Consider the following 26,562-nt stretch of genomic DNA (forward strand, 5'->3'; position numbering starts at 1 on the left):
TGCGTTGGCTTTCAGAATTCGTCTATATGGATTTGAAAGTTTTTTCAAATGGATTATTGAGCTTTTTGAGCAACATTGAAGCCTTGTTTTTAATTCTACAAAATTAAAGGATTTTTTTCATTCAATTCTAGAAGTGTGTTGATTTTCAAAGCTGGTTTGAAAGCTTTGAAAAGGGATTATTCAACTTTTTGAGCAAGATTGGAGCTTTAATCTTATATTGAGGGGTTCTATTGAATGCAAAGGGTTTCTTAGCTTAATTATAGAGCTGTGTTGGTTTGAGAAGCTTGTTGAAACGTATTATTGAGGTTTTAAAGCGAGATTCTAGGCTTTGTTTACTATAGAATGCTACTACCTACTGATAAGGCTCTTTTTGTTTGTCTATATGGATTTGGAAGCTTTTTCAAATGGATTATTGAGTTTTTGAGCAAGATTGAAGCCTTGTTTTACTCTTGAGGAATTCTACCGAGTGAAAAAGTTCTTTTCATTTGATTTTAGAGCTGTGTTGGTTTTCAAAGGTCATCTAGATGGTTTTTAAAGCTTTTTAAAGAGGTTTATTGAGCTTTTTGAGCAAGATTAAAGCCTTATTCTACTGTTGAGGGATTCTGCCTAATAAAAAGATTCTTTTCATTTGATTCTAGAGATGGGTTGGTTTTCAAAGGTAAATGAGATGGTTTTGAAGGCTTTTTACAAGGGTTTATTGAGCTTTTGAGCAAGATTGAGCAAGATTGAAGCCTTGTTCGACTGTTGAGGGATTCTACTTAGTGGAAAAGTTCTTTTCATTTGATTTTAGAGCTGTGTTGGTTTTCAAAGGTGATCTACATGGTTTTTCAAGCTTTTTAAAGGCGTTTATTGATCTTTTTGAGCAAGATTGAAGCCTAGTTCTACTGTTGAGAGATTCTATCTAATAAAAAGATTGTTTTTATTTGATTCTTGAGCTGTGTTAGTTTTCAAAGCTCATCTAGATGGTTTTTAACGCTTTTTAAAAGGGATTATTGAGCGTTTGGAGCAAGTTTATAGCCTTGTTCCAATTTTGAGTAATGCTACCTTATAAAAAGGTTCTTTTAGCCTTATTATAGAGCTCCCCTCGTTTTTAAAGTGCGACAAAATAGAGGTTAATGGATTATTAGAACTCTCCAGCTCATTTAGATTTAATATAATAGTTTTTTTAAGTCGCGTTGTATTGGTATTATAGATTCAACCAAATCGAACTCAGATTAACTGGAATGCTAAGTCCTTATAACTTAACCTGTATACATTTCCAATACTCATATATATATGAATCTAAACACCGGCCGAAAACGACTCCCCGAATTCCACGATAGTGTTTCATACAACAAACGATGGAAAAGAGTAAAATCTATTCTGAGCAGGAGCTATATATGGCGCGCGCAGAACAAACTCATCGGCGTTTAGCGTCGCGACGCCGATCGCCGGGAAAACGAGACAACTTATTTAAGAACGTACTCGAGATTTTCCTCTCAGTCGCGGGTGTTAATTGGAGAATCTAACATCGTTGACAAAAATGGTAAGTTGAACAAAACGAAGACAGATTTGGATTTCTATCTGTGACTATGTGCAAGTGTTTTGTGTTGTAATTTTTACGTGTAACAGTGACAAAAAAAATTATTAAGTGTACCTCGTACGATATATTTATGTTTTTTCGTCTAACAATTTTTTATTTCCACTTTATTACTAATTTGGATGGAAATATTCGTATTTCTTTTAGAAAATATTAAATATTTCTTGTTTAATTCTATATATATAAACAGAACGCCTTTAATTGAGAAAATATAAGCCTTGAAAATAGGGAAAACTTATATTATTTGCAAAAAAAAAGATATTTTTTCAATGGTTTTCAAAAAATTGTAATATTTATAACCTATATTTAAATGCTTGCATCTAATCATTATAATTGCTTCTTGATTTGGTACAGGAATATTTTATTTTCATAAAAATATATTAGCATTGCATACAACATTTTGAAAATACTGAAAACTAGTTCTTATTACGTAAATTATTAATTTTTATTCGTTCAAAAATATTTAATTTTACTTTTTATGAATCAAAAATCGATTTTGACTATTCTATTTTAATTTTCTATAGCACTCAGTAAATATAAAATAAAAAAACTAAACTTATCATTCAAATACGCAATTTCAAATTTTCTAAAAATAACTCTGATTACGAAACAGGACATAGTAACATGAACTCATGTTCTATTTCAGGATATAGTTTAAACCATGTATCTGGCAGGATGCCAAAAAACATTTTAAGTGACCTGGATCATTCACAGTTATTTCTACCTGATTTTAAATAGATCGGATATGTCATTATTACATTTTCAAACACGTCAATAAATAAAAAAAATATTTCTATCCTTAATTCGTAATAAATAGTGAATTTAAAAGATTAAAATATTCGAATTACAACCTTTTATACAACTACGTTTTATATTTCCACTTTTAATGTTTCGATTTATTCAAATACTTTTTATATAAAAACAAATGGCTTTTTATGCATTGACATTGTTGCATGCTTCATAAAAAAGTGTAGTAAAAGTAGCTGTATGCTTGTATGTTAGGCGGATAAAGAAAAGAAGGTTAAGAAGAAGAAGAAGGAAGAAGCAGAAGCTGCACCAGCCCCCGCACCCGCTGCCGCCGAAACCAGGTCGTCCTCAAAAAGTTCCTCGAAGAAAGCAAAGAGGTCCGGTTCCAATGTCTTTTCCATGTTCTCCCAGGCTCAAGTAGCCGAATTCAAGGAAGCTTTCCAGCTAATGGACCACGACAAAGATGGTAAAAAGAAAATTGTAATGTAATTAGTTTTTTTTTAATGGTTTTCATTTAGGTATTATTTCGAAGAGTGACTTGAGAGCCACTTGCGATGCCGTCGGTAAATTAGCGAGTGAAAAAGAACTAGACGAGATGATCAACGAAGCATCTGGACCAATCAACTTCACTCAATTACTGGGTTTGTTTGGTACCCGTATGGCCGATTCCGGTGGTACTGACGACGACGAAGTTGTCATTAAAGCCTTCAAATCGTTCGACGAGAATGGTACCATCGACGGCGATCGATTCCGTCACGCCCTTATGACCTGGGGAGACAAATTCACCGCCAAAGAATGCGACGACGCCTTCGACGCTATGGATATCGATGATAACAACAGAATCGACACCCAAGCTCTCATTACCCTCCTTACAGCAGCAGAAAAGGAAGGAGAAGAAGAAGGCGAAGCAGCATAGACACCAAAAAATACCAACAATAACAACTAAGGAGTATTAGAAACATAATCGAATAGATAAACCATCAAGATCTATCCAAGTGTGGTGTGTTTGTAAAATTTATTCCAAACATAATGTGAACATACGAGATTTAAGTGTGTACTTTTATGTATATTTTATTATGTATTTAAGTTGATTTTATTTAGTCGCCTTAACACCGCGCGGCTCTGAAAAATATATTATTTTTTGTTTCATACACCACAGTTTTATTCACCTACTGTAGATTTCCGTTTCATAGTTAGTATATTAAACTCGAACTACTTTCCTGACTAGCCTCGTATACTAAAGTTTTACATTTTTTAGACGACTTATAAGATCCAAAACTTTTTCAATTACACTGAGGAAAGAAAATAAATAATTAGAGAATTATAAACATTCTATTTATTGAACTATATAATGTACTTTATGATATTTGCAATGCCAATATTATTTTTTTTCTTTTTCATCATCCTTTATTATTATTCATAAATTTAAACAAAACTTGGGATAAAACAAATAATTTCAGAAAATTAAAAATTTAAGGTTATGCGAAATCATCGAAGTAAAACTGTCAACTGTCAACATTGAAGTGGCTAGAGTCACTCCAAAGTCACTCGAGAGCAGTACGGAAAGTTTTTGGCAGTAAGGAACTGTCACTTTCATTACATGAAACGCTCAAAACGCAATTTTCAATATGTAAATGAATACAGAACGAACAACTTTCAGATGGCGTCGTCTGAAAAAATATTTTCCCGTTAATCCAAAGTAAAATTTTTTCAACAAATTTTCATATGTTTTGACGACTATTTTTTTTTAAAGTATCACTAGCCCAAAGACATTAATAATTGTTCGAAAAAATTTTATAACAGATTTTGAAAGCCGTAAGCGTTGCCTATAAGCCACAAGGTTGAGAAAGTTGTTATAAAATTTTTGAGCATTTATTAATGTCGAGGGTTGATCTGCTAATTAACAGAAAAATTGCACACTGATTGACGTAATTCCAGCTCTTGTAGTGGTCTGGAACAAAAATATTTTGAAAATTCTCAATCTGTAAAGATGTCGCTATCGCTTTGACATTACAACAAAAAATTCACAAAATGGCGTCGACATGAAATATCAATTTTTTCCCATTTTTTGACGTTTTCGTTTTTTAAAAAAAACTTAAACTTATAAAGAGATATATAAAAAATATTTCCATCAAATTTCAAAGGAATCGCTCGGTTAGAACTTGAGATATCACGTCAACCAATTAAAAAAAAAATTTCGACAAAAAATGGGCTTAAAGTTTGAGAAACAATTCCAGGTTATAGACGCTACGTCACAAAATCTACTGTATCTCCGGAAATGATGCGAATTTAAAAAAAAACATTTAAGGGTCTAAGCTTTGAAAATATGTAAAAAAAATCAATTTTTTTAAATTTCTAGACCATAATACCCCCTTAATTGTACGTGAATATGTATTGGATATGTATATCAACAAAAACAAGTGAGTAAAGTAATACTTCACATACGAGTTTCATACAAAAATTTTTCTACGTCTGTAGACTTAAAAAAATTCGACAAAACTTGAGTTGGCACCATTTATAATCCAGTCATTATATACATTTTGAAATGGAAATGAACCGAGAAAACCAAATTTTGGATATTATGTGGAAGGAGGTCTAGAAAAACTCAAGTCGATCGACTCATTTTCGACCAAAACCTTGTGGGTTTTCCGCCATCTTGAAAAAAGGGTTAAATTCAGTTTTTTCATCATAACTCGGTTCTCCGTTGATATACGAAAATTTTTACGAAAGACTTTTTTGTTGCTCTTTGTACGATCTACAATTAAGGTCTCGTACAGTTTTTACGTACCGATCATCGTTATCGAGAAATCGATCAAAAAAACCATAAATTGGGGAGAAAATGTTTTTCACAATTTCCTTTTTTCTCGTGAAAGATATCGAAAAATGTCCATTATAAAACTTGTAGGGCGTGCTCAGACCTATAAATTCGTTTGTTTTTTATTTTTAATTTCCGCCACAAAGTCAGTAAGACTGTGCCTGGTTTTGATTTAGTCGTTCGCACGGTTGTATCCACACATCAAAATGGATGAATGGTTGTTCACGGAATTATTGCAATAAAAAATTAAATTAATAAACCAGCCAAATTGTAAATCAAACTCATGAAATTTATTGATCAAATGGTCATTTTTTTCACATGTTTTTCGTCGTTTTGATGGTCCTGGCTGTAGAAATTTTTCCTCGGTAAACTCTTCGAGTCGTGAAAATTCTTCAATCGCAGGAAATGATGCTGTGACGGTCGAAAAATCATAATAATTATCCTCATTTTGATCGTCGTTGAATGAAATCTCGACTATGGCGATATTGTCTGTCCACTACAGTGCAGGCAAATAACGGAGCTGCTTTTCTGCATTCACAAGCAGCTCCACACTTTCCTTTACACTGCACGAAAATTCAGGTGGAGCGGGTGCGGCTGTGGTGCAAATTGGTTCAAGCCCCGTCTGTCATCAACCCCATTCCTGAGGATCTGTGAAAATTCGTTTGTATCTGTAGATATGTCTGGAAAACGTGTTGGCGGAATGTGCTTTCCGTTGGTGGAATAGCTTTTCCGCACAAGCTAGCATCTGCGAATTGACCTTATCTTGATTAAAGAGTCCTACCGATGACCGGAGGTTCGAGTTCTTCTCGAGGGTGTTGATGAATTTCGACTTTCCAATATTATAAAAAGACGACGTGGTGTCACAACCGCTGAAAGCATGGATGGAAAGAATTTTATCAAGAACAGACTTATCATGCTTGAAACTATTCGGAGAGTACAGTTTTGTCGGTGTTTTACCTTTAGCTGGTTTGATTTTTAAAATCGAAAGTGGGAATGACCTGCAGTTGTTCTTCGGGTTCTGGTTCTCGCGATGGAAAATCGCTTCGTCGAGAGGCAATTGACGCTAGCAGTTGGTTTCCATATTTTTTGTAGCACGAACTATGAACACTCACTGAATTAATATTTTGTAACATCTGTTGACGATCCACACGTCCTCTTTCCAAGCTCGCCGCTAAGAGAGTCTGAACAGCTTTCTTAGCTCTTTTGCTTTCATGATAATGATCGTATAGAGCTTGAAACAGAAACTTATTAACTGATTTATTTTTCAAACATGCAATGAGTTTCGAGTAGGGTGCCTTTCAGTTTTGAATAAATCGACCAAAGTGTTGAAGATTCCACATTTTGGATTTAGTATCAAAGTAAACTAGTAGCACTCTTCTTGTGAAGCTGCTTCAGCCTTTTTAATATAAAATAATAACATAAATATAAAATAGCTAATCATAATTACATTTTCTAATCATCTGGTTTCCCTTTATCCAAATTCTAATAATTTTCAACTGCCTACATTAAGTGGGTTTCAAGTTTCTTCTTTTGCGTTGGGAGAGCTACTTCTTCTATAGAATGTAGATGAAAATTTAAGTCTCCCAGCCGAGTTTTCTCATTGATTTATACGTTCCTCCATTCCTATGTTTTTAAAAGAAAAGTTTGAGGATCACACTCGTTTTGCATTCATTTTATTACGTGAATTCCACAAGAAACTCTTGGAATGCGAAAAAAAATTGTTTGTATAACCTTAAAATGTATTATTTGAAGTTAGGCGTGCCAATTCATTTAATTTTCAAAAGAATTTCCCCAAATCGGTGATTATGATTTAAACTGTTGTTTGAATTGGCTTAAATTTATTTTTTTCAAATTTATCAAAAACTGTCTTTCTGTAATAATTTACATTCATAAATTCTTGAGCTAGTGCCACGATATCTAAGACATCTAGCTTGAACTTGCAACGCGTATCGACTGCGACCTAAAGGCCGTATACATGCATAGATGAATATTGCACGTCGCTGGATATTATGCAAGTCTATTTCCATTACATTATGGCTGCCGCTAACAAAAATTCCATCAGTAGAAACAAACAAATTCCTAACCTCAATTTTTGTTCAATATGTTTTGGCAAAAGTAAGTAACGAATTGAATAAGTGTCATTAGTTGTCAATAATTTGGAACCTGATAGACAGGTTGGTTGTTAAACCAAAAGTAACTAGATTTCTCACTAGAAGTTTAGCCTGCACGCAATAATTATGACACTAAACCGATAATGAGTTTTTTCATTAATTCACAACTAATTTTTCTATGTTTTCTCGTCTAATTCTCTAACTAAACTATTCATCTGACTCCAAAAGCAAGGCAGAGACAGATATAATTATTCCCAGTGATGCAACGACCATTTTTTTCTTGTTAACTTAAGGAAGCTTGACATGATGTAATTTCTTAGTTATCTTACGTTTCATTTTTCTTCGGAGTTTTTTAACTGTTTCTTAATCTATTCGAAAACTAATTTTTATATATTTTCACGTCTTAATTTATAGTTAAATTCATATTTCTCCATCCAGGGCATGGCCCACCATCGTCAGGTTTCTCTTCTATGTCCATCAGACTCCAGAAGCAAGGTAGAAACGATATAAGTATTGCTAGTGATCCTAAATCCCACTAAATAAAATGTCATTTTCTATTGTTTCTTTGTTGTTGGATTAATTTTAGTGTTAATTACTTATTTTTTCATTTATATGTTTTTTGAATCGAAATTAGGTGTCGATATTCAAACCAAAATGATTGTTACTAAAAGTTTTTCGTAGAGGTCCTGATTTATTTTCTCTGATGCCTCCTGTATATTAGAAAATTTGAATGAATCATAAATCTTGTTGTCGTCGGCATACACGTGGTATTTACAATGTATAAGGTAAGTATGAAACTTGGAATTATATATAAGATGGGACCTAAAACGCTTCCTTGAGGCACAACTTGATGTATCGTCAATTTATTAGACATGATCGGAACCATTAAGATCTGTTAATCATATAGTTAAGTGATACAAAGTGTTTTTTACTTTACCCTCCTAATGCCGGTTGTATATTGACGACTTTTATTTATTTATTATGAATTTAGTTGTTATCTCATGACATCAACTAATATAACCGTTGAAAGGTGAGGGTTAAATCAAAAGAATATAATACGGAATGTATTACTTTATTTTTTACATCGTTTACAATATTAACTACAGTAAAAAAATAAATAAAATTCACATAGATATTATTTACATACATCAACATTTTTGGTAATTATACAAATTTAATTATAAATAAAATCAAACAAGGTAACAATACAGTGGATTTCACGGTACTAGATCTAGATTTGAAGAAAAAACTATTCTTCATGCCTGAAACGAACAAAAAAAATATATACTTGGAATTTCTGGAAGCGTTAGTTATAATCGTACTGAACACACAGTTTACATTACACCAACACTCATAACCACACTATCTGATGCGCGTTTCGATAACCAGATAACTCAGTGTACTTTTAGTCTCTGAAGACGATAACTTGGTTCACTGACGTGCGTTTCGATAACCAGATAACTCGGTATACCTTCAGTCTTTGATGACGATTACTTGACTCACTGACGCGCGTTTCGATGACCAAATAACTCAATTTACCTTCAGTCACTGAAAACAATAATATGGTTATGAAAACGCGCGTCAGTGAACCAAATTATCGTCTTCAGAGACTGAAGGTAAATTGAGTTATCTGGTTATCGAAACGGGCGTCAGACAGTGTAATTGTGAGTGTTGATATCACGATAGTGTAAACAGTGAGTTAAAAAAACATAAAACATTGAAAAATTCTTGTTTAAAGTACTCACTCTTTTCGTTTGGATCTTTAGCTCCGCATAATTTATAAGCGATTTTAACTTTTCGTTTCTCGTTTATATATCCTGGTATATATAAACTAGGAGCGTCTAGTCTTCCGATTAGCATCAATCTATTAAAATCCTGTTCTAATCGATTCGCTATCGGTCCTTTGAAATGCAGTAACAGTTGAACGCAGCCATCGTTGTGTAAAGACTTCGTTTTCCTACTGTCAACTGTCAAAAACCACTCGGGGATTCCCATCACTTCTCTTATATCTTCTATAAACTGAGCACTAGAAATTGATTATAAAATATCGTTTTTATTTAAAAAAAAAATGGTGTAGAAAAAACTTACACTACAAAGCGAGGTGGTTTTTCGATATTAGCATATTTAATAATGTCATAGTCGGGTTCAATATTGGCACAAGCATATCTTTCTCCCCTTTTCTCTGGAGCTAGTATAACAATCGATTTCCCGACAGCAGTTACATCACCTTCTAAAGGAAAATTGGAATCCGTGAAAACTTTTCTTCTTAAACCTATATCGATTGTACCCAATCGAGCTGATAGATCACCAACATGACATCTTAGAGGATTCTCTGGTCCACATTCTTGTTGATAGAGGTCCGTCTATTAAACCAAAACAAAATGGTAAATATACAACTAAGAGGTCTTAAATTTCATATAAATACTAACATTTAGAGGATCTGCCAGTTGAGTGAAAAATGGGTTCCAAACATAACCACCTGCAACACATCTTGTAGCCATAGTTTTGACAGTGGCGTCTACACCCACTGGATTAACATAAATCGCCCAATTATGATTTCTAGTCTAAAAAATAATGAAATAGAAAGATATATACTCGGATCAGAAATATTCTATGTAAAAAACAATTACAAGAGGGTTCCACAAGCTTGCACTTCTATAAAGAAAGGAATCTCGATAAATTGACGTTCTGGGCGTCTGCAGGCGAACTCTGTTATCACGAAACATGTCTTGTCTGTCTTTTAGGTCTTGCAAATACTGCTCTAGCTGAGATTATGCGACCTTTCGACCTTTCTTCTATGCTCTAGCCGTCCAAGTTTCTGGTCAACTCTACATCGCCTATAAATCGAATTGATCTCTTCTATATAAAGTGCAGCATCCTCAAAGTATCTTTGAGAGTCGAGCAATACTTCGAAGATGAAATAATCCTTGTAGATTTGTTGCGGAGTATATAGTTTTTTGGTCTTAAAGAGTGCTCCAAATTCTTGTGAAGCTGCCTTAGCTAATTCGGCCACGTGACTATATCAGGACCTATTACTCCCGATCTCAACCCAACAAGCGAATTTGCGATGATGGTGGTAATTTATGTCCAGACAGAACCGAAGTCTTCTTTGTAAAAATAGCAACCTCGGTCTCTACCACATCTCTAGAAGGTTATTAATGATGGTGATCTGTGGATGTAGGTGTTAGCCGAGCTTATTGAAGCAGTTGATTTGAACGGCGACACAAGAGTTGATGATGAGATACATCCATGGGAAACACCAGCGTTGACTTCAAACCTTTATGAAATATGACCATCGATAGCGACCTGGATGGATCGCTCTTTGAATAAAACTACCAAACCGTACGATATTTTTTAGAAGGTTGTCGTACCAAACCCTGTCAAAAGCCTTCGACCAATCCAATGTAATTGCTCACGATCTCCCATATTTCTCGATAGCTTCTATCTATACCTTGGTGACATAGGGCATTCACAAGACTTACATCAGAATTATGAGTAGAAAAGACTATACAAAACTTTACAATAAAGTACAAAAGACATTGTTGAAGTATTAAATATCATCAGATGGATAAGGAATAAGGATCTGATTGCTAAATGTATCGAAACGTTGACACCTGAGTCTAGGCTTTCAGAATGCTGGTATAACACCTTAATTACTGTTTCAAATTGTTTCTTCAGATGCATTTCACTCTTGGAACACATCAATTAATAAGTTTAGAGTGTAGTAAACAAAAAACAATTTTTATTAATCAAGATATGATGCAAGCAATCCAAAATTTTTTATGCTACCAGAATAGAATTTTGTTTAAGAGATGTCTTCATTTGATTCATAATTCTGACGTTGGAGCAGTTTTTTCAGATCTGAAAACAGTTAATAATCCTTAAGGGCTATATTTGGAGTATTCAGTTGGTGTTGAACAAATTCAGAGTTGAAATAATTGAAATTTATGCACAAGATGCACTAAATTTGTAAAAAACTGTTTTTCTTCTGTCTTTGGATCCTTTTATTGGTTATTTTGATGGAAAATATGATTTATGTGTTCCAAAATATCAAGTCCATAATATTTCTAGCAGATTTTTATATTTTTCTTTCATTTCTGATGGTTTTTTTCACGTCTAGTCCACTCAGATGTATCAGATGTGTAGTAATGAATCCAGGTTTCTTCTATGTTCATGTATCTGTATCCTCCTTGTCCTTTGTCAGTTATTTAATTATCGAATCAACGTTTTGGGTTTTGCTTTAATTTTATTTTCACTATGTACAATTGGATTATGTATTATAAGTTTACTGCCGGTCATTCCCAACCTCTAATCATGACACTGTTGATAGCTTATCGTTATTTCGCGGGCTGTCTACCTTCGACCTTGTTGCCAGTTCTCCACACTTAAGATCTAATCATACTACACTCATTAACAAGTCTCATTATTTGAGACAAGTTTTTATCATGTTCAAATACATCGAAAGTGATTTGTCTAGAGAGAAATTGTTGGTAAAATATCAGAGATTAAGACATTCAGAGAAACAAATTATTGGAGGGAATGTGTTCAAAATTTGACAGCTGAAAGTAGCAATTTATTACTGGAAAGAACAAATAAAAATCGATGATATCAAAACTTACGACATTCCTATCGTTTTTGCCGGGATGTCTCAATTTAACTTCTATGGTGGTATCGCTAGCGCTTCCATCTTTATGTATCAATTGTCTCTACAAAAAATAATTCGTTATTATTAAAAATAATCGATTAGTCTAATCGTACCATCTTCATGTAACCGAAAGCGAAACCATTGGGATTGTGAAAAGAAGCAATGGCTCTTAATTCTCTAGCTTCAGATGGACTGTAGCCTCTTTCGATGGTCGAACATGCCCATCTTCTTGATTTCTAAAAAAAATTAATAAAGAAAAATTTCCTTTACTTAAACAATAGCTCCTACATACTCCAAGTGTGGTAAATGAGCAGATTTTATGATAATTCATCCCTTATAAGAATTGCGGTGGTGGGTATTAACAATGAAAATTAAAATTTCTAAGCTAAAGATTTCAAATTCAATGAATTCTAACATTCCACTAAAAGTTTTACTTATTACCGGTGATGGCGCGTGTCTTTTTTCTTCAATATCGTTTTACATCACTTAATAAATCGTGTGACTAACACACAGATGGCACTGCCATTGACAACTCCATATGACGTTGATTATGTATCAACTTTCAAAACACTACGTGTGAAATTTCATCAGATTTAGATTAATCATAAAAAAGTGACAGCCATTCAAATGAAGCTACTTTTGTTATTTTTAGAACAATTAATGAAGAAAATTTACTGAACAAGCTTAGCAATGGCTTCAAAAGTGTTATCCGGACTCTGCTCCATCGACAAGGATCATTTGTTATTGGTTTGCTGAATTCAAATGTGGTCGTACACACACCGATGATGGTGAACGTTCTGGTCGTCCAATTGAGGTGGTTACTCCAAAAATCATCAAAAAACTTCACAAATTGGTTATATCCAATAATAAATTGAATTTGCATGAGATAGTTGAGGCAGTAAGGATATTAAAAAGCAACACAATTAAGCAGGAACATTTGTCCATGAGGAAGATTTTTTCAAAGTGGGTGCGTTTACTAACAGTCGATCGATGTTGATGTTTACACGTAATAAATCAGATTTTTTACGTCGATATGTGACAATGGATGAAACAAGAATCTATCACTTCACTCTGGAATCAAAATTGAGTCGATTGCACCCGGTGAACCACGTCCGAAGCGTCCAAAGGCATAACAGTCGTCTGGGAAGGTTATGGCTACAGTATTTTGAGATTCGAATGGAATATTATTCATCGACTATCTCTAAAAGGGAGAGATAATCAATAGCGAATACTACCTAGAGTTGTTGGATCGTTTGAATGCATAAAACAAGGAAAAACGTCGAAGAAAAAAACCACTGTTTCACAAAGACAATACACCGATTCACAAGTCGATAACAACGATGGTTACATTGAAGGAATTGTTTCCTCATTCACCGATTAGTCCAGATTTGACCCCCAGTGACTACTAGCTATTCGCTGATCTCGAAAAAATACTCGCCGGTAAGAAATTCAGCTTTTGTGTTGTGTTTTTCTCAGTTAGACACACGACTTATTGAGTGATTGTTATTTATCATGTCAAAAATGCTCTTATTAAAAATCAGATCACGTATAAGGTATCTAACAACTTTAAAAGGTAAAAATGTTTCGCTCAACAAGCATCTACCTTACGGTAATAGACGTTGGTATTTAGAGGACGTTTCAAGTAGGTATATCACGTTTGGTGAAGCATTAGAAAGAAGGAAAAGATCCAGGTTTACTAGAAACCACAACAACGACCAATAAGTATTAATTTTAATAAACTATCAAACAATATTGATAAAAACAAACGAAAAAAGCTGCTTCAAAATATACAAAAAAAACTATAGAAAAATTTATAGAGAAGCCGATAGAAAATATAACGAAAATCATCTTGAAACCCGCTTAAACATATAGTCAAACGCATCCTATTGTTGTAAAAAAAATTAACAATGGCAACAAAGGAAAAAAATCTATACGTTAATCGAACAGCTACTGCCAAATATTATGAAAAGATATCGTTACCAACTCGTCTCTGCCTTGGAGCCGATCTTGTCTACATGTTGTGGAAATCTAAAATTCGGCGGAGGCGCGGCGCTTTTAATATTCGTCTGAGATCCCCGGAATTCGTTTAATGTTTGTTTTTATATATAGCAGTCGGTTTATTTATATTGTTGCTTTTGAACTAATTATTTGTTTCGTTTCTTTATTTTCTAGAACTTCTGAGAATTTCTTTTGGGATATATTCAAGGAGTCGCGTAGCGAAGTTTAGTTGAGTTTATAATAAATAGTCGTAGTGAACATCCCGAAATAAATTTAAATAAATAATAAATAAAATAGTTAAGTGTTATCGATAAGTGAATTATATAAATTAGCTAAGTATAGTGTAAAGTATTTAAATAAATTGAGAACGTAAGAGACAGTGTTTATTAATTCACCCTACGAATAGAAAAAGTGTAGATAAATAAGAAAAACATTACAATATCTAAATCTTGATTCACGTATTACTTGCAAATGGTATCGTACTTAGAAATGGAAAAATAAGACTCGAGGAATGTATTGCAGTCTAATTTTCTGAGCTCGGTCCCTATTCTGAACCTCTAGGGACCTACTGACAACATTTTTTGAAAAAACCCAGTGGATTCAGCGGCAAGTTTATCACGAAATGGATAGCTGTCTGAACCTAGCCAAAAACCTTCTTATTTCCATATATACTTCGTTGATGATGAATGTCATAGAAAAAGACGTCATTGTTACATCAGCGTAACAAATTTTAAGAACGCAAAGATTCAATTCCTAAGGGAATAATAATTAATGTTGATAGATGTTGAATTGATATCATTTGTTGTTTCGTATAATTACCTTTTGATACAATACAACAGACCTTCCTAAAATACTCCTCGGACCGAACAAACTTAACAGTGTATCGTTATAATAAGTTTTATATAAAGTTTGATTTTCCAAGCTACCGAATTTTCCACTTAAATCGCCAGCTTCGTATTGATCGGGGGTACCATGGTAAGCTCTTGGTGACGAAGCTGGATCGACATTTAACGGGTTCCATGTACCGTATAAAGAAGTTTCTTCGCAAGGGAATTCCAAATTTTCCTCAACAGGTGTCTACAAAATGAAAATTTGAAAAAAAAATTAGAAATCATAAAACGTAACTTACCATATGTATGTGGTACTCGTTAACGTTGTTTAAACCTTCTAAATCAACGTCTATATCAGTAATGTCGTATTCAGTTTGTTGAACAAATTCAATTTTTCCTTTTAGTGTAATATCTTGACCATTCGGAAACCAATCCCTCGCTACAGCTTTTCTTCTATACACCCCACCAATTCTAAAATATACACTTGTTTTAATTATTATTTATTATTATTTCGACTCGACTCACATTGAACAAGCTAATCTTTCACCTCTTGCTTTTGGTCCGTTGTCGTCGTATAAAACTAAAGATTTGCCTAAAACGTTATGGAAACCAGTTAATGGTATCGATGGATCCGTCCACAATTTCCTCGATATCTTATCACTGTCGGCCATTTTTCCCGCTATATTTAAAGTACCTTGACGAGTCGACAGATCTCCTAATCTACACAAACCTATGTTGTCCATACTACAACGAGCCGACGATGTACCATTACCAAAATCTACCTGAAACATCACATTATCATACAGAAGATTTTTCGTGGTTTTTTAAATATTTCTAACCCTTTAATTATGAATAGACTTGTATATTGATAAACACTGACAGATTCTAGGTTATGTGTATGTTTTACTGAAAAGCAACCGAATCAAACAATTCCACCACACTTCTAACCTTCTGGATTACCACTAGACGTACCCCTTTTCTCGAAACCTAAGAAAAAACTTCGTTGTAGCCCGTTGAGGCTACTAACGACTACCTACTAGGAGCTCCCAGATAATTAACTTGTCTATCTTGATTCCAAAACCTCACCCCGGCAATGTTGTAGGTTTTCTAGTTTTTAATTCTTTTTACTTCCTTCTAAAAACCACCCTATATCAAAACTAAGTGCATTGAAAACATGGAAAAAGACGGGAATTTCGCGGAGCCGAGAAAAACGGAGGATTAGACAATTCTCCAATCGAAACAACATGTTAAACCTCCCTCGTAACTGCACTCTTACTGGCTCACGTCTCTATGGTTGTCTAACTTGACAATACGTTAGAATTTGTCATTCCAGACGAGTAATGTTCTTATCCATTACTTGCTTTAAGTTCCCTTCGAAATTCTGTTCAGTACGAGGGTTAGATGCCATCATATAAAACCGTGTAAAAATTTTTAGATTATAAATTACTATTGGCTGAAATTGCATTCTTTCAGTTCTTATCCGAAGAGCTGGAACCATTACTTTTAACACTAGTAAGACGGAGACTTAGTGAAAAAGTAACTAATGTGTACAGAAATTTGTTTAAAATTAATTTTTAGTATTTCTTATACTATTTACAGTCATATAGCAAGTTATTAATAAATATAAACAGTAAATAAATCTATTTTAACTGAAATAAAAAATAGTTTTGTACATTTTAAAACAATATAAGTTAAAATCTTTGTACGTGCACATCTTCCACAAACATTATTTTGACATTTTTCAGATGAAAATGAAGAAAACAAGCAGATGGTGACCTTCCAGGAATACCACGTTCAGCAAATTTAATCCAAATAGTACACCCTACACCTTTTCCTGGGCACATTGATGACACTTCACTATCTTCAGCATCGGATGTCCCACTTTAAATATAATCCGATTCATCTTCAGATTATAGTTATCAATTTGTTGCTTCTGATTCACCTTTTCTTTTCCAATAAGTCGATTCGACATTTCTTTCATGAAATAAATCAAAGTTGTTGAACAACTGCATAAAGTAGGTCGGTCAAAAGTAAAATCACACGCAGCTCGAGGTCCTCGAAGTCTATCGATTACAGTAATTGATCCTATGAACAATGATCATATTTCTTTACGTTAAAATGCATTCAAAGGGAATCAGGTTCGTGTGCAAGCCTGGAATAAAGATTCGAATGACAAGTAACGAACAAATTCAATTTTAAATCCATTTCAAATACAGCAATTCTGTTTTTGATCCTGATTAAAAGGACGTGTTTACCTTTCGCAAGAATAGTAGAAACTGTATACGATTTTCAAACTCTCGGAAAAATGCCCCATAACATTCTAATTAACTAAAACAATAAGTTCATTTTGCAATTTATGTCTGAAGGATTTGACATTTTTTTTACTGCAAACAGATGCAACGCCGTACACTGGAAGAAGCAGACTGGGTTTTTAGAGCTATTCTGACGAATTGGATCATTCTAAATTAAATGAAAAACTATTCCAGATGTGATAGAGTAGGTAGTTTTTGGATGAAAATGATCGAAAACGGTAGTTAGTTGGAAACTAGAAACGCAGAGAGAAAAACTGGAAACAAGAAAGAAAAAACCGTTGAAGACTCTCAAAAACAGCTTGCAGTAGTGGGCCAAGAATTAGTTAAAATAAAAATATAAAAAATTGTAGTAAATTCACGTAATTTAAACCAGAAAAATTTGAAAACCAACCTGATAAAACCATGGAATTTGATTTTATAATAAATTAAAATCGAAATTTATAAAAATGTACCTTGTAAGGATTGTAAACATTCCCCGAACTCAAACATCTCCCAGTCCAATTATAAAAATCCTTTCCAGGCGGTAATTCGTGTATCGCCCATCTATGATCATTGGAATTATTCAAAGCTGCACCGTCGGCATGGACTAAATATTCTATTAGAACCGTAGTGTCCGCGTGGGGTTCATTTTTGGCTTGTCTCATCAACATCCTCCCTACTGTGGGGTATCTAAAGAGTACTTGTGCCGTAAAAATTTGCTTTTGGTATTTGAAATTCGATTCATAAAGAGTAATACCACCACAAATCCAAGGCTCGGCTACCAACTCTGAAGATGGATACTGTGTATTTCTGTGGAATAAATTAATATAAAAAATAAAAATATAAATTTTATAAACAAAAGTATATTTAATTTTTGACTCACTTGTATATTACTAACGATCTGTGTACTATGGAATGTATTCCTTGTAGAGGTAGATACGTATCCCAATATGTACCTGTTAATTCTTGACCTCCAGGTACTAAAACTGTTTCATTGTTTCTCCCTAATAACTTCCCAGATAAATCCCCAATGGAATATTGATCTTGTGTTCCAAAACCTATGATATTTAGAAAAAACGCTTAGTGGATGCAAGTACAAGAAACTTTTTTTAAAAATTCGACTATTAAAATTTTAGTACATTTACTTATGATTGTAGCAGTAGCCACTGCTAACTAGACAATGAAGTTAGCAGCGTTCATATGCTGTAATGCAAATATGTATTTATGATTATAGAAAGCAATAAAGTAGAAAATTATAGTTTCGACTTTGTTCTTTTACAAAATAAAACACAAATGAAATTTTAATAAACAAACAAATAAAATACTACATTTTCTTTTGTCTAATCTCAGAGGTATGTCGATTTTATATAGTAACATTTTCAATTTTCCAAGTTAATACGTCATAATTTGTCCCCAAATCATTGATTTGAAATCAACGTCTTCAAAATTTAATGTTTTTATATATAATTTTTATTTTACTTCAAAAAAATATTTAATAATTCCACTTTCTTATTCGGGTCAGTCACCGCTGCTAACTTCATTCTCTACTTGGCAGTGGCTACTGATCCAATCAATAGGGAACATACAAATTTAAAAATAACTTTTTTGACGATTAAAATCATTATTAATGAATTAATTGTGATGGAATGAAAAGTTTATTTACATACCATTCGGGGGAACATTGTTGATGTTAATTTTTAACGGATTATAAACAAAATTAGTCGTCAAACAAGAATTTTCATTCAGTCCAACAGACCTAGAAGGTTTCATTGGTAATTCATGAATTTTATATCCTGCGACAGTCGAACTATAAACTATTCTAGTTTCCAAATCTCCCCTAGTTGTTGTCAAATTCACGGTTAAGAAAGTTGGTTCGAATTTGGTATGTTGGATCATTTTAACATCGCCTTTTATACCCCCGGATTGAATTATTACTCTAAAAAAACAATAAAATCTATAAAAAAAAAATGGTTATTTTTAGTGTTTAATACATACCGGGTGTGTTTAGGTGAATTATAGTTGATTTTGGCACATCCTAAGAAGACATCTTGGTGTTTACTTTCGAAAAGTACTAAATATAATCTTCTTTGAGGTCCGGTTAGATCGCTTGGTAATAATAATAATTCTGTGTCCCTAAATAAAGTTTTATATTTATATCTGCTATAATCAGTGGATACTTTTACTTTTCCCAGTCTTTTATCAATGTCACCTAAAGCTTTACCTAAAATTATTTTTATATAATTACAGCAGAATAATAATTTTAAGTGAAAAATACCTTTTTCTTTATTATCTGGATCAAATACAAGCTGTAAAATATTACAATTATCCACATGTCTAGTTTCTTCTGAATCCAAAATATCTGTTACGTAAATTTTCCAAGAATGCTCTGTATATTCCAAAGATTTACTAAAATTTTCTTTATTACGAACATGATACAGATCAGTTGTAATCAACATGTCGGTATGATTATCTTTGGTCGAAAACCATCTGAAATAGACATTTCCAGCGATGGGACTATTGAATCTAGCAACGGCTATTTTCTCTTTTTCTTTATCCACCTAAATTCAGATTTAAAAAGAGACATGTATCTTTTAGAATTTTAGTAAATTTATTGTTACGAACAAGCTAGCGAAATGGGTCTTTCAGCCGGCCCTGTCCAGCTACAATGGAATTTTAAAATTCGGCGAATTCACACGGCATCTATGATTTGTTTTTTGTATATGGTGGACGGGCCTTCGATGAAATTATACAAGGCGATTTAATACAGTATTTCTTTTAAATAATTTCTAGAAAAGTCTATTTATTTTTTTCTTTTTGTTCTAGAACTTTGTAGAATTCTATTTGTAGTATATAAATAAGTTTATGCAGCTTAGTTTTAACTAATTTTAACTAAATCGTATTCGCGTAAAATTTATACTTAGTAAAAGTATTCGCGGATATTATTCAATTGATATTTATAAGTAAATTATTATTAGTTAAGTGTATTGTATAGTGTGTAAATTAAGAACGGAAGAGACAGTGTTTGTTAATTCGCCCTACGAAAAGAAAAAATGTAAATAAATACATTATCTTGATCAATTTAGTTGTTGGGGGACAAAAAAAATGGGGACGTCAATAGGGTCAACAGAATTTAAAATACGAGGCTTTAAACTTGTTCAAATATTTATGAAAAACATATGCGTGTTTGAACAATCACCCACGCCAAAAAAATTGGTGCATTGAGTTGAAATTTTGGGGAGGTGTTTATAAAGGTTGGTTATATATATTGAAAAACATTGGGACATCAATAGGGTCAACAAAATTGGAAATACGAGGCTTTAAACTTGTTCAAATATTTATGAAAAACATATGCGTGTTTGAACAATCACCCACGCCAAAAAAATTGGTGCATTGAGTTGAAATTTTGGGGAGGTGTTTATAAAGGTTGGTTATATATATTGAAAAACATTGGGACGTCAATAGGATCCACTGTATTGAAAACACGAGGCTTTAAACTTGTTCATATATTTGCTGTGAAAATTTTAGTGAAGAAATACTCATTCCCGTTTATAAAATTATCTATGGTATATACATTAAAATTCACGTTTGGTGATCCAAATTGATTCCAATATAATTCCAACTTACCATAGTGATAGAAGAACAAATAACTTCGGAAGTATCTTCATTTTTGAAGTAAAGACCTTTCCCATAAAGTCCTAACGCTCCGTTTATCGTCAATTCCCTTGTAACATAAACTGCAGTTTGATTATCAGGTAAAATTAAATACCCAAAAGTATCTTGCATGGAAAGTAATTTTTTTCCTAAATTTTGACATCTGGCTTCTATCAGACTGTAATCTACGGGGAATTCCGTCACGTACCAAGACCATATTTGCGTAGGATATTCCAAAGTAGCTTCAAGATTAGTATTTATTCGTATTTCATCTTGATATTTTGTGAAAGTGATCGTACCGTGGAGACCCTTCGCGGAAATATAACTTCGTAGAGTTATAGAGGCACATTTTTGTAAAACTGTAACAAATTTGTAGTTATTTCTCACATTAACTTGCGACCAAATACTCAATTTAGTTTTTAATAAAATTAACATAGTAATTGTTATTTGACCCTCGTATTAATAAAATTTCTATGTTCATTAATTAGTTCATAGATAGTTTATTGATTCATATAGATTGTAAATTTTTGTAAAACTTTATCAAATTTAATAAGTTTAAATATCTTAATGAAAATAGGTCGTACTTTCTTTTATGAATATTACTTCCCGCTTTATTCACTGTAAATATTTACTTACGTAATAACAACAATAAACAAATTATTGACCAATTCACCATTATATCAATTTAAGCACTCTGATTCATCACATATTGTCGGAAACATTACTTTTAACACCTATCGAAATAAAAATGGTTGAAAGTGTGATACGACTATTACACGTGGTTCACCATGAACGACTTCATGGAGTTTGTCAATAGAAAGCGGGATTTTCGCTTGCTGTTGCTAATGTTTTCTTCGACAATGGCTATAGACATAGTCGTAGGTAAGAAAAGGAATAAAAGTAATATTTATACATATACAATATAATAAATTATCTAATTAACAAATTTTATTCCGAACGTCAAGTATTTTAAATGAATCAATTTATTTTAAAGTCCATTTTTATTCGATTTTCAGGTTATTTTGTCCAAAAGAGTTTTATTTAAAAAGGCGTCCACTTCTTCTTCGGATTCTGTGTTTGATTTCTGGACTAATTACAAGAGAAAGAAAAGCTACTATTTATCACCTGATTTCAATTTTAAAACGAATATTATAGTGAAAATTAAGAGTCCTATTTTAAATAATGTAGCTAAATGAGCAGTAGTTGCAGGGCTTGTGGTATGTAAATCAAGAAGTAAAAAGTTTTGCAACACGAATAGTCACAATAAGGTAAAGAAAAAAAACATATTTTGAGGTTAGTATTTGATTGCATGAAAACTGTATGTATTCCTAAAATTTCCGTTCACGAATTATACTACATGAGACTGTTGTCAGTTCGTGTATCACGAAAAAGCCTTAATGAACTTTGTACTTGATTACTTTCTCAATCATCAAACAATTTGCGTTAATATTTACGTGTAAATATATTTTGTGTTGATAGGTAAATCATTGAAGTAAGTAAAATGTGTAATATTTATATATACGTATCATCTTACTTAACTAAAATATCGTTTTTTATAACCTCAAAGTAGATTATGGAGAGTAATAATAAAGTACATTTTAGAGGGACATTTAGCACACAGGATTAACATTCATTTAAAAATTCTTATATTTATTGTATTTATCGATCATTAGCCGAGATGCAGCGCATGCGTAAAACGATCAGGGAGGAACGGACCCATTTGACATTTATCCACTAGTGATTAAGCAATGGTCCTGTTTTTTATTTGTTAGCAATTATCGCATGTGAAATAAACTTTAGGGAGTTTGAAAAGAGAAAATAATAAATCAAAACTAATGCCTAGACTAACTAAAAAACCTTGAGGTGTATTGATTAGGCGTCGTTAAACGACGTTCAGTTTATAGATAGATTTGTAATCCAGACACTCTTTAATACGAATTAAACCATTTTAAAATCTTTATATTAATACAAATATTTTTTTATTGAGATTATTATAACAAAAATTCAGTATTTAAGACAATAATATTTGATTTTCATACTGGTTGTAACTCATATAAGCACAAAAAGTTTCTTGGTAGGTAAGATAAACATCGATATACGGATTTGAGTTATAGTACAGTCAATTTAGTACTATTTAGTATTTCAACGAATTATCATACTGTGTTCAGTTTTTGATATTTATGATCGGTGATGACTATTTTTTTCAAATATTTAGAAAAAATATTCTATCAAAATCTTATTTACACACAAACGAGCTTGAAAAACACATCATATGTACGCCTATGTCTTCTTCCAACGGTTCTTACCTGTGTGTGAGTCAATGGTTGGCTTGGTTTACCTGTTCGAGTACTTTAATTTAAAGATTGAAAGTAACCGAGTCAGAACCGAATCTCAAGGTTTTATTTTTAATTAAAGACTATAAATTACGTAATTCAATTAATGGAGTTATAAGTTTCTAGTAAACTCAGCATTTATTTCATTTTTATTTATCAATAGAATCATATATTTTTATGTGAATTTTTTCATAAATTTTAAACATTATATTACACAATAATAAACATTAATATAACCAGATTTTTTTCATAAAATTTTTGCTTAAAATATTTATTTCCCGTTTACTATGATGGTGGTGATCAACTTTGCAACGATGTGAACTCATTAACCTCAGAATAGTACACTTACAGTTGTCACATATACGTATTTATTTAATATTATTGTCTTTCAAATACATAAATATTCCATTGTTTCCAAGAAGATTGTTCCTTTAAATTACAAAAAAGAAACATTAATTGTATCCATTTATATTGAGCCATTCAAAAGACGCCATTACAACCCTGATCATCAAAATCACATACCTGACCGTATTTATGTTTGAAAGCAGTGATTTTCAAATATTTAGGTTGTATTTATGTATGAGAATAAACCTTTATAATTCCTCACTAGACCGGAAAAACATTCTTCGGTAATGCCCTTTTTGACAACAAAACCATATAGAATGCGACCCATCATCATGTTAGCAAAATCAAGGAATTTGTGTGAGGGCTGTTTAACAGCAGATGCTACCACAAAAGATTATCGACATTAGTTTAGTTTAATGATATTGATAGAACGTATGGTAAATTGAATAGGCAATAATTTTAAAAATAATTCCGTTGGAACTACAATGAATCTATTTATTTTTGTTATGTGGACAATAGTAAAATTTTAATTAATATATTCGTGGTCTGTGAACAAAAATAAAATTATTATAATTAAATTGATATCTACTTACATAAAGGTGAAGGAAGCAAATGAATTGATAATTAAAAAATTGGTTATTTAATATATAGTTTGGTAATTATTCATAATAAATAACGCTTTCACTTCAATTAATCACAACCTTCGATAGCTCAGTTGGTAGAGCGGTGGACTGTAGTGGAAAGATACAATGTAGACATCCATAGGTCGCTGGTTCAAATCCGGCTCGAAGGATGATTTTTTTCATTCATTTTGTATTTTCAAGTTTTTCGTTGTCATCATATAAATTAGGAAATTACATAAGGAGTTTGCAGTCATAAACTTTTTAGCATTATAATTAAAAATAATTCGGTAGTTGAAAGAAATGTTTTTATAAAATAGATAGGCAAACATGCTAGTCTAAAATTTTCTGACTCAGATATATATACTGACAAATAATCATTTTGTAAAGTATACATAAGAAAATACAAAATAGAAAATGAGTTTTTTCACAATTTAGACTTTTTTATATGTTTTATTGATAAATCAGTCTGTATTTTAGGCCTCTTGTAATTAAAATTTTGTTTTTGAGTAAAGTAAAAATATTGACGTTTCGACCTATTTTTACATTTTCAAAAAATTTCTAATCAGAAGAGAGCGGAAATTAAGATGATTTATTAACAAAAAGAAAGAATAAAGTACTTGAATTAGGTTAACGATTGCTTCAGATATTTAAACAAATAATAATTAACACGGCATCGGTGGTTCAGTGGTAGAATGCTCGCCTGCCACGCGGGCGGCCCGGGTTCGATTCCCGGCCGATGCATTTTTTTTTTAAATATTTTTAAGTCTAAATTAAATATAGAAAATATGGTCATTTAAAAATGGACACTCTTTACTTTTCTTCCGTAAGGCCCTGTGGCGCAACGGATAACGCGTCTGACTACGGATCAGAAGATTCCAGGTTCGAATCCTGGCAGGGTCGAAATTTTTAACTTTCCCCTGTATTGACCTTGCTACTTCTATCTACGTTTTTTTAAGCTATGATTGGCATTTTTTCTCGTTTTATAGTAATTGAACAAGGATTTTTTAAATAAAAACAATTTAGGGGCCAACAATTTTTATTTCTAACAACAGGTAATTATGCTGATTATTTTTTCTTCGGTCTATATCCAAATATTGAGGATCCAACCCTTACATTCGTACTTCCTAGTTCAATCTAAAAAGAAAAGAGGAGAAATTAATTTGAAATTTTGTTTAAATGAAAAATACTAACTGCATGTTCAAAATCGTCTGACATTCCCATAGATAATCCTATGTCTTTCCAATCAATTCCCAAAGCTTGACAAATATCGTCGCGGCATTTTTTCAAACATACAAAATCTGGATTTGGACCATCAGCAGGATCATAACCAAATTTCCCTATAGTCATCAATCCGTCCAAATCGAGATTTTTACATTCTTTTAAAACATACTGTACAACATTACATACTTCAGTAGGTGCAATTCCATTTTTTTCTGAAAAGATATATTAAATTTTATATATTTTGATTAGATAATTGATTAAATTACCTTCTTCTCCACTAGTATTCACCTGAATCATAATTTTCAATTTAGATTCGGGCGGCCCAAATTTGGGCCAATTTTTATCTAGTAATGACGCCAATTTCTGAGAATCAACTGTTTCTATAAGATGAATATTTGGTAGAGATATAACTTTATTAACTTTGTTCGATTGAAGATGACCGATAAAATGCCATTTTATATCTTTACATTTTTCTAAAATAATAGGATTATTTGCTTTTTCTTCTAATTCTTGTACGTAATTTTCACCAAAATGCCTCTGACCATCTTCGTAAGCTGCTACAATTAAATTAACAGGTTTTGTTTTACTTACAGCCACTAATGTTGGTTCTAATGCTTGTAATTCCTGAAATAATTGATAATAATTATTGTACTAATGTAATAAAATGCATGTAGTTTACTTACAAGGGTTCTTTTTGAACAAGCTTCCTCTATTTTAGATAAAACAATTTTCAAACCTTGTTTTACGTCTATTTCCGACATTTTTTTCAACATATCATGAAATAGATCAAAGTAAATATTTAAATATTATATTAAGATTTTGATAGACAATACTTTTAAATAAACATTTTATTCTACATTTATAGGTTATTTATTGTAATATTAGTATTTCCATCTATAACAACTTCCTTTTAATTATAAAGGAATCTATTATATATCTATACATTGAATCCAGAAAACTACTAAAAAGTTAATATCTCCATTTATTGAATAATAAATTCATTACTAGAGGGCGCTAGAACTACTTAGATACGAAAAAATAAATATTACTTCTAAAATGTAGTTAAAGATATAGAATTATTATTATTATTCTCATTCGAAATATAATTACATATTGAAAAAAAACTGGCATTAGGTGTTTAATTTTTTTCCTTAAATAAAGTTCTGGATAAAATACAATTGTAGAAAACTGTAACATTGTTATTATAACTATTGAATAGATGAAATATTACCTCATAGAGGGCATGGAGGTGTTAAATTTCATATTGTTGATTTAAATATGAGAAAAATATATATCTATTATATTTAAAGATATTAGTAATAATAAATAGATAATACAATTTGAAATTTATTACAAATAATTAGACTTCATCG

At 32.0% G+C, this 26,562-nt stretch overlaps 3 protein-coding genes and 3 non-coding genes across 6 annotated transcripts; 4 read left to right on the forward strand and 2 right to left on the reverse strand.

Annotated features, from left to right (window-relative positions):
• The first annotated feature begins 1,331 nt into the window (after positions 1–1,331).
• Positions 1,332–3,477, forward strand: LOC130899084 (myosin regulatory light chain 2). Its single transcript, XM_057808829.1, has 3 exons — positions 1,332–1,525; positions 2,582–2,792; positions 2,845–3,477. Exons 1-3 carry the CDS (start codon positions 1,523–1,525, stop codon positions 3,240–3,242), a joined length of 612 nt encoding a protein of 203 aa, XP_057664812.1. The 5' UTR covers positions 1,332–1,522; the 3' UTR covers positions 3,243–3,477.
• Positions 3,478–8,308: 4,831 nt separating this feature from the next.
• On the reverse strand, positions 8,309–21,489 carry LOC130898401 (uncharacterized). Its single transcript, XM_057807672.1, has 16 exons — positions 21,304–21,489; positions 20,641–21,026; positions 19,292–19,574; positions 19,012–19,237; positions 18,684–18,952; positions 17,900–18,074; positions 17,490–17,826; positions 15,251–15,507; positions 15,025–15,196; positions 14,715–14,972; positions 12,011–12,133; positions 11,872–11,958; positions 9,682–9,816; positions 9,341–9,615; positions 8,998–9,278; positions 8,309–8,514 (listed from the first exon to the last, which is right to left on the reverse strand). Exons 1-16 carry the CDS (start codon positions 21,341–21,343, stop codon positions 8,417–8,419), a joined length of 3,402 nt encoding a protein of 1,133 aa, XP_057663655.1. The 5' UTR covers positions 21,344–21,489; the 3' UTR covers positions 8,309–8,416.
• Positions 21,490–24,045: 2,556 nt separating this feature from the next.
• Trnay-gua (transfer RNA tyrosine (anticodon GUA)) lies at positions 24,046–24,138 on the forward strand. The gene is made up of 2 exons: positions 24,046–24,082; positions 24,103–24,138. It is a non-coding gene; the product is annotated as a tRNA-Tyr (tRNA).
• Positions 24,139–24,638: 500 nt separating this feature from the next.
• On the forward strand, positions 24,639–24,709 carry Trnag-gcc (transfer RNA glycine (anticodon GCC)). The gene has a single exon. It is a non-coding gene; the product is annotated as a tRNA-Gly (tRNA).
• An 86-nt stretch (positions 24,710–24,795) lies between these two features.
• On the forward strand, positions 24,796–24,868 carry Trnar-acg (transfer RNA arginine (anticodon ACG)). Its single transcript has one exon. It is a non-coding gene; the product is annotated as a tRNA-Arg (tRNA).
• Positions 24,869–24,986: 118 nt separating this feature from the next.
• On the reverse strand, positions 24,987–26,050 carry LOC130898557 (pyridoxal phosphate homeostasis protein). The gene is made up of 4 exons (XM_057807941.1): positions 25,873–26,050; positions 25,456–25,813; positions 25,160–25,401; positions 24,987–25,102 (listed from the first exon to the last, which is right to left on the reverse strand). The coding sequence occupies exons 1-4, from the start codon at positions 25,960–25,962 to the stop codon at positions 25,034–25,036; spliced, it is 759 nt and encodes a 252-aa protein (XP_057663924.1). The 5' UTR covers positions 25,963–26,050; the 3' UTR covers positions 24,987–25,033.
• Positions 26,051–26,562: the final 512 nt, after the last annotated feature.

This window comes from Diorhabda carinulata, chromosome 10, assembly GCF_026250575.1.
Source record: "Diorhabda carinulata isolate Delta chromosome 10, icDioCari1.1, whole genome shotgun sequence".
In the NCBI taxonomy this organism is placed as follows: Eukaryota; Metazoa; Arthropoda; class Insecta; order Coleoptera; family Chrysomelidae; genus Diorhabda; species Diorhabda carinulata.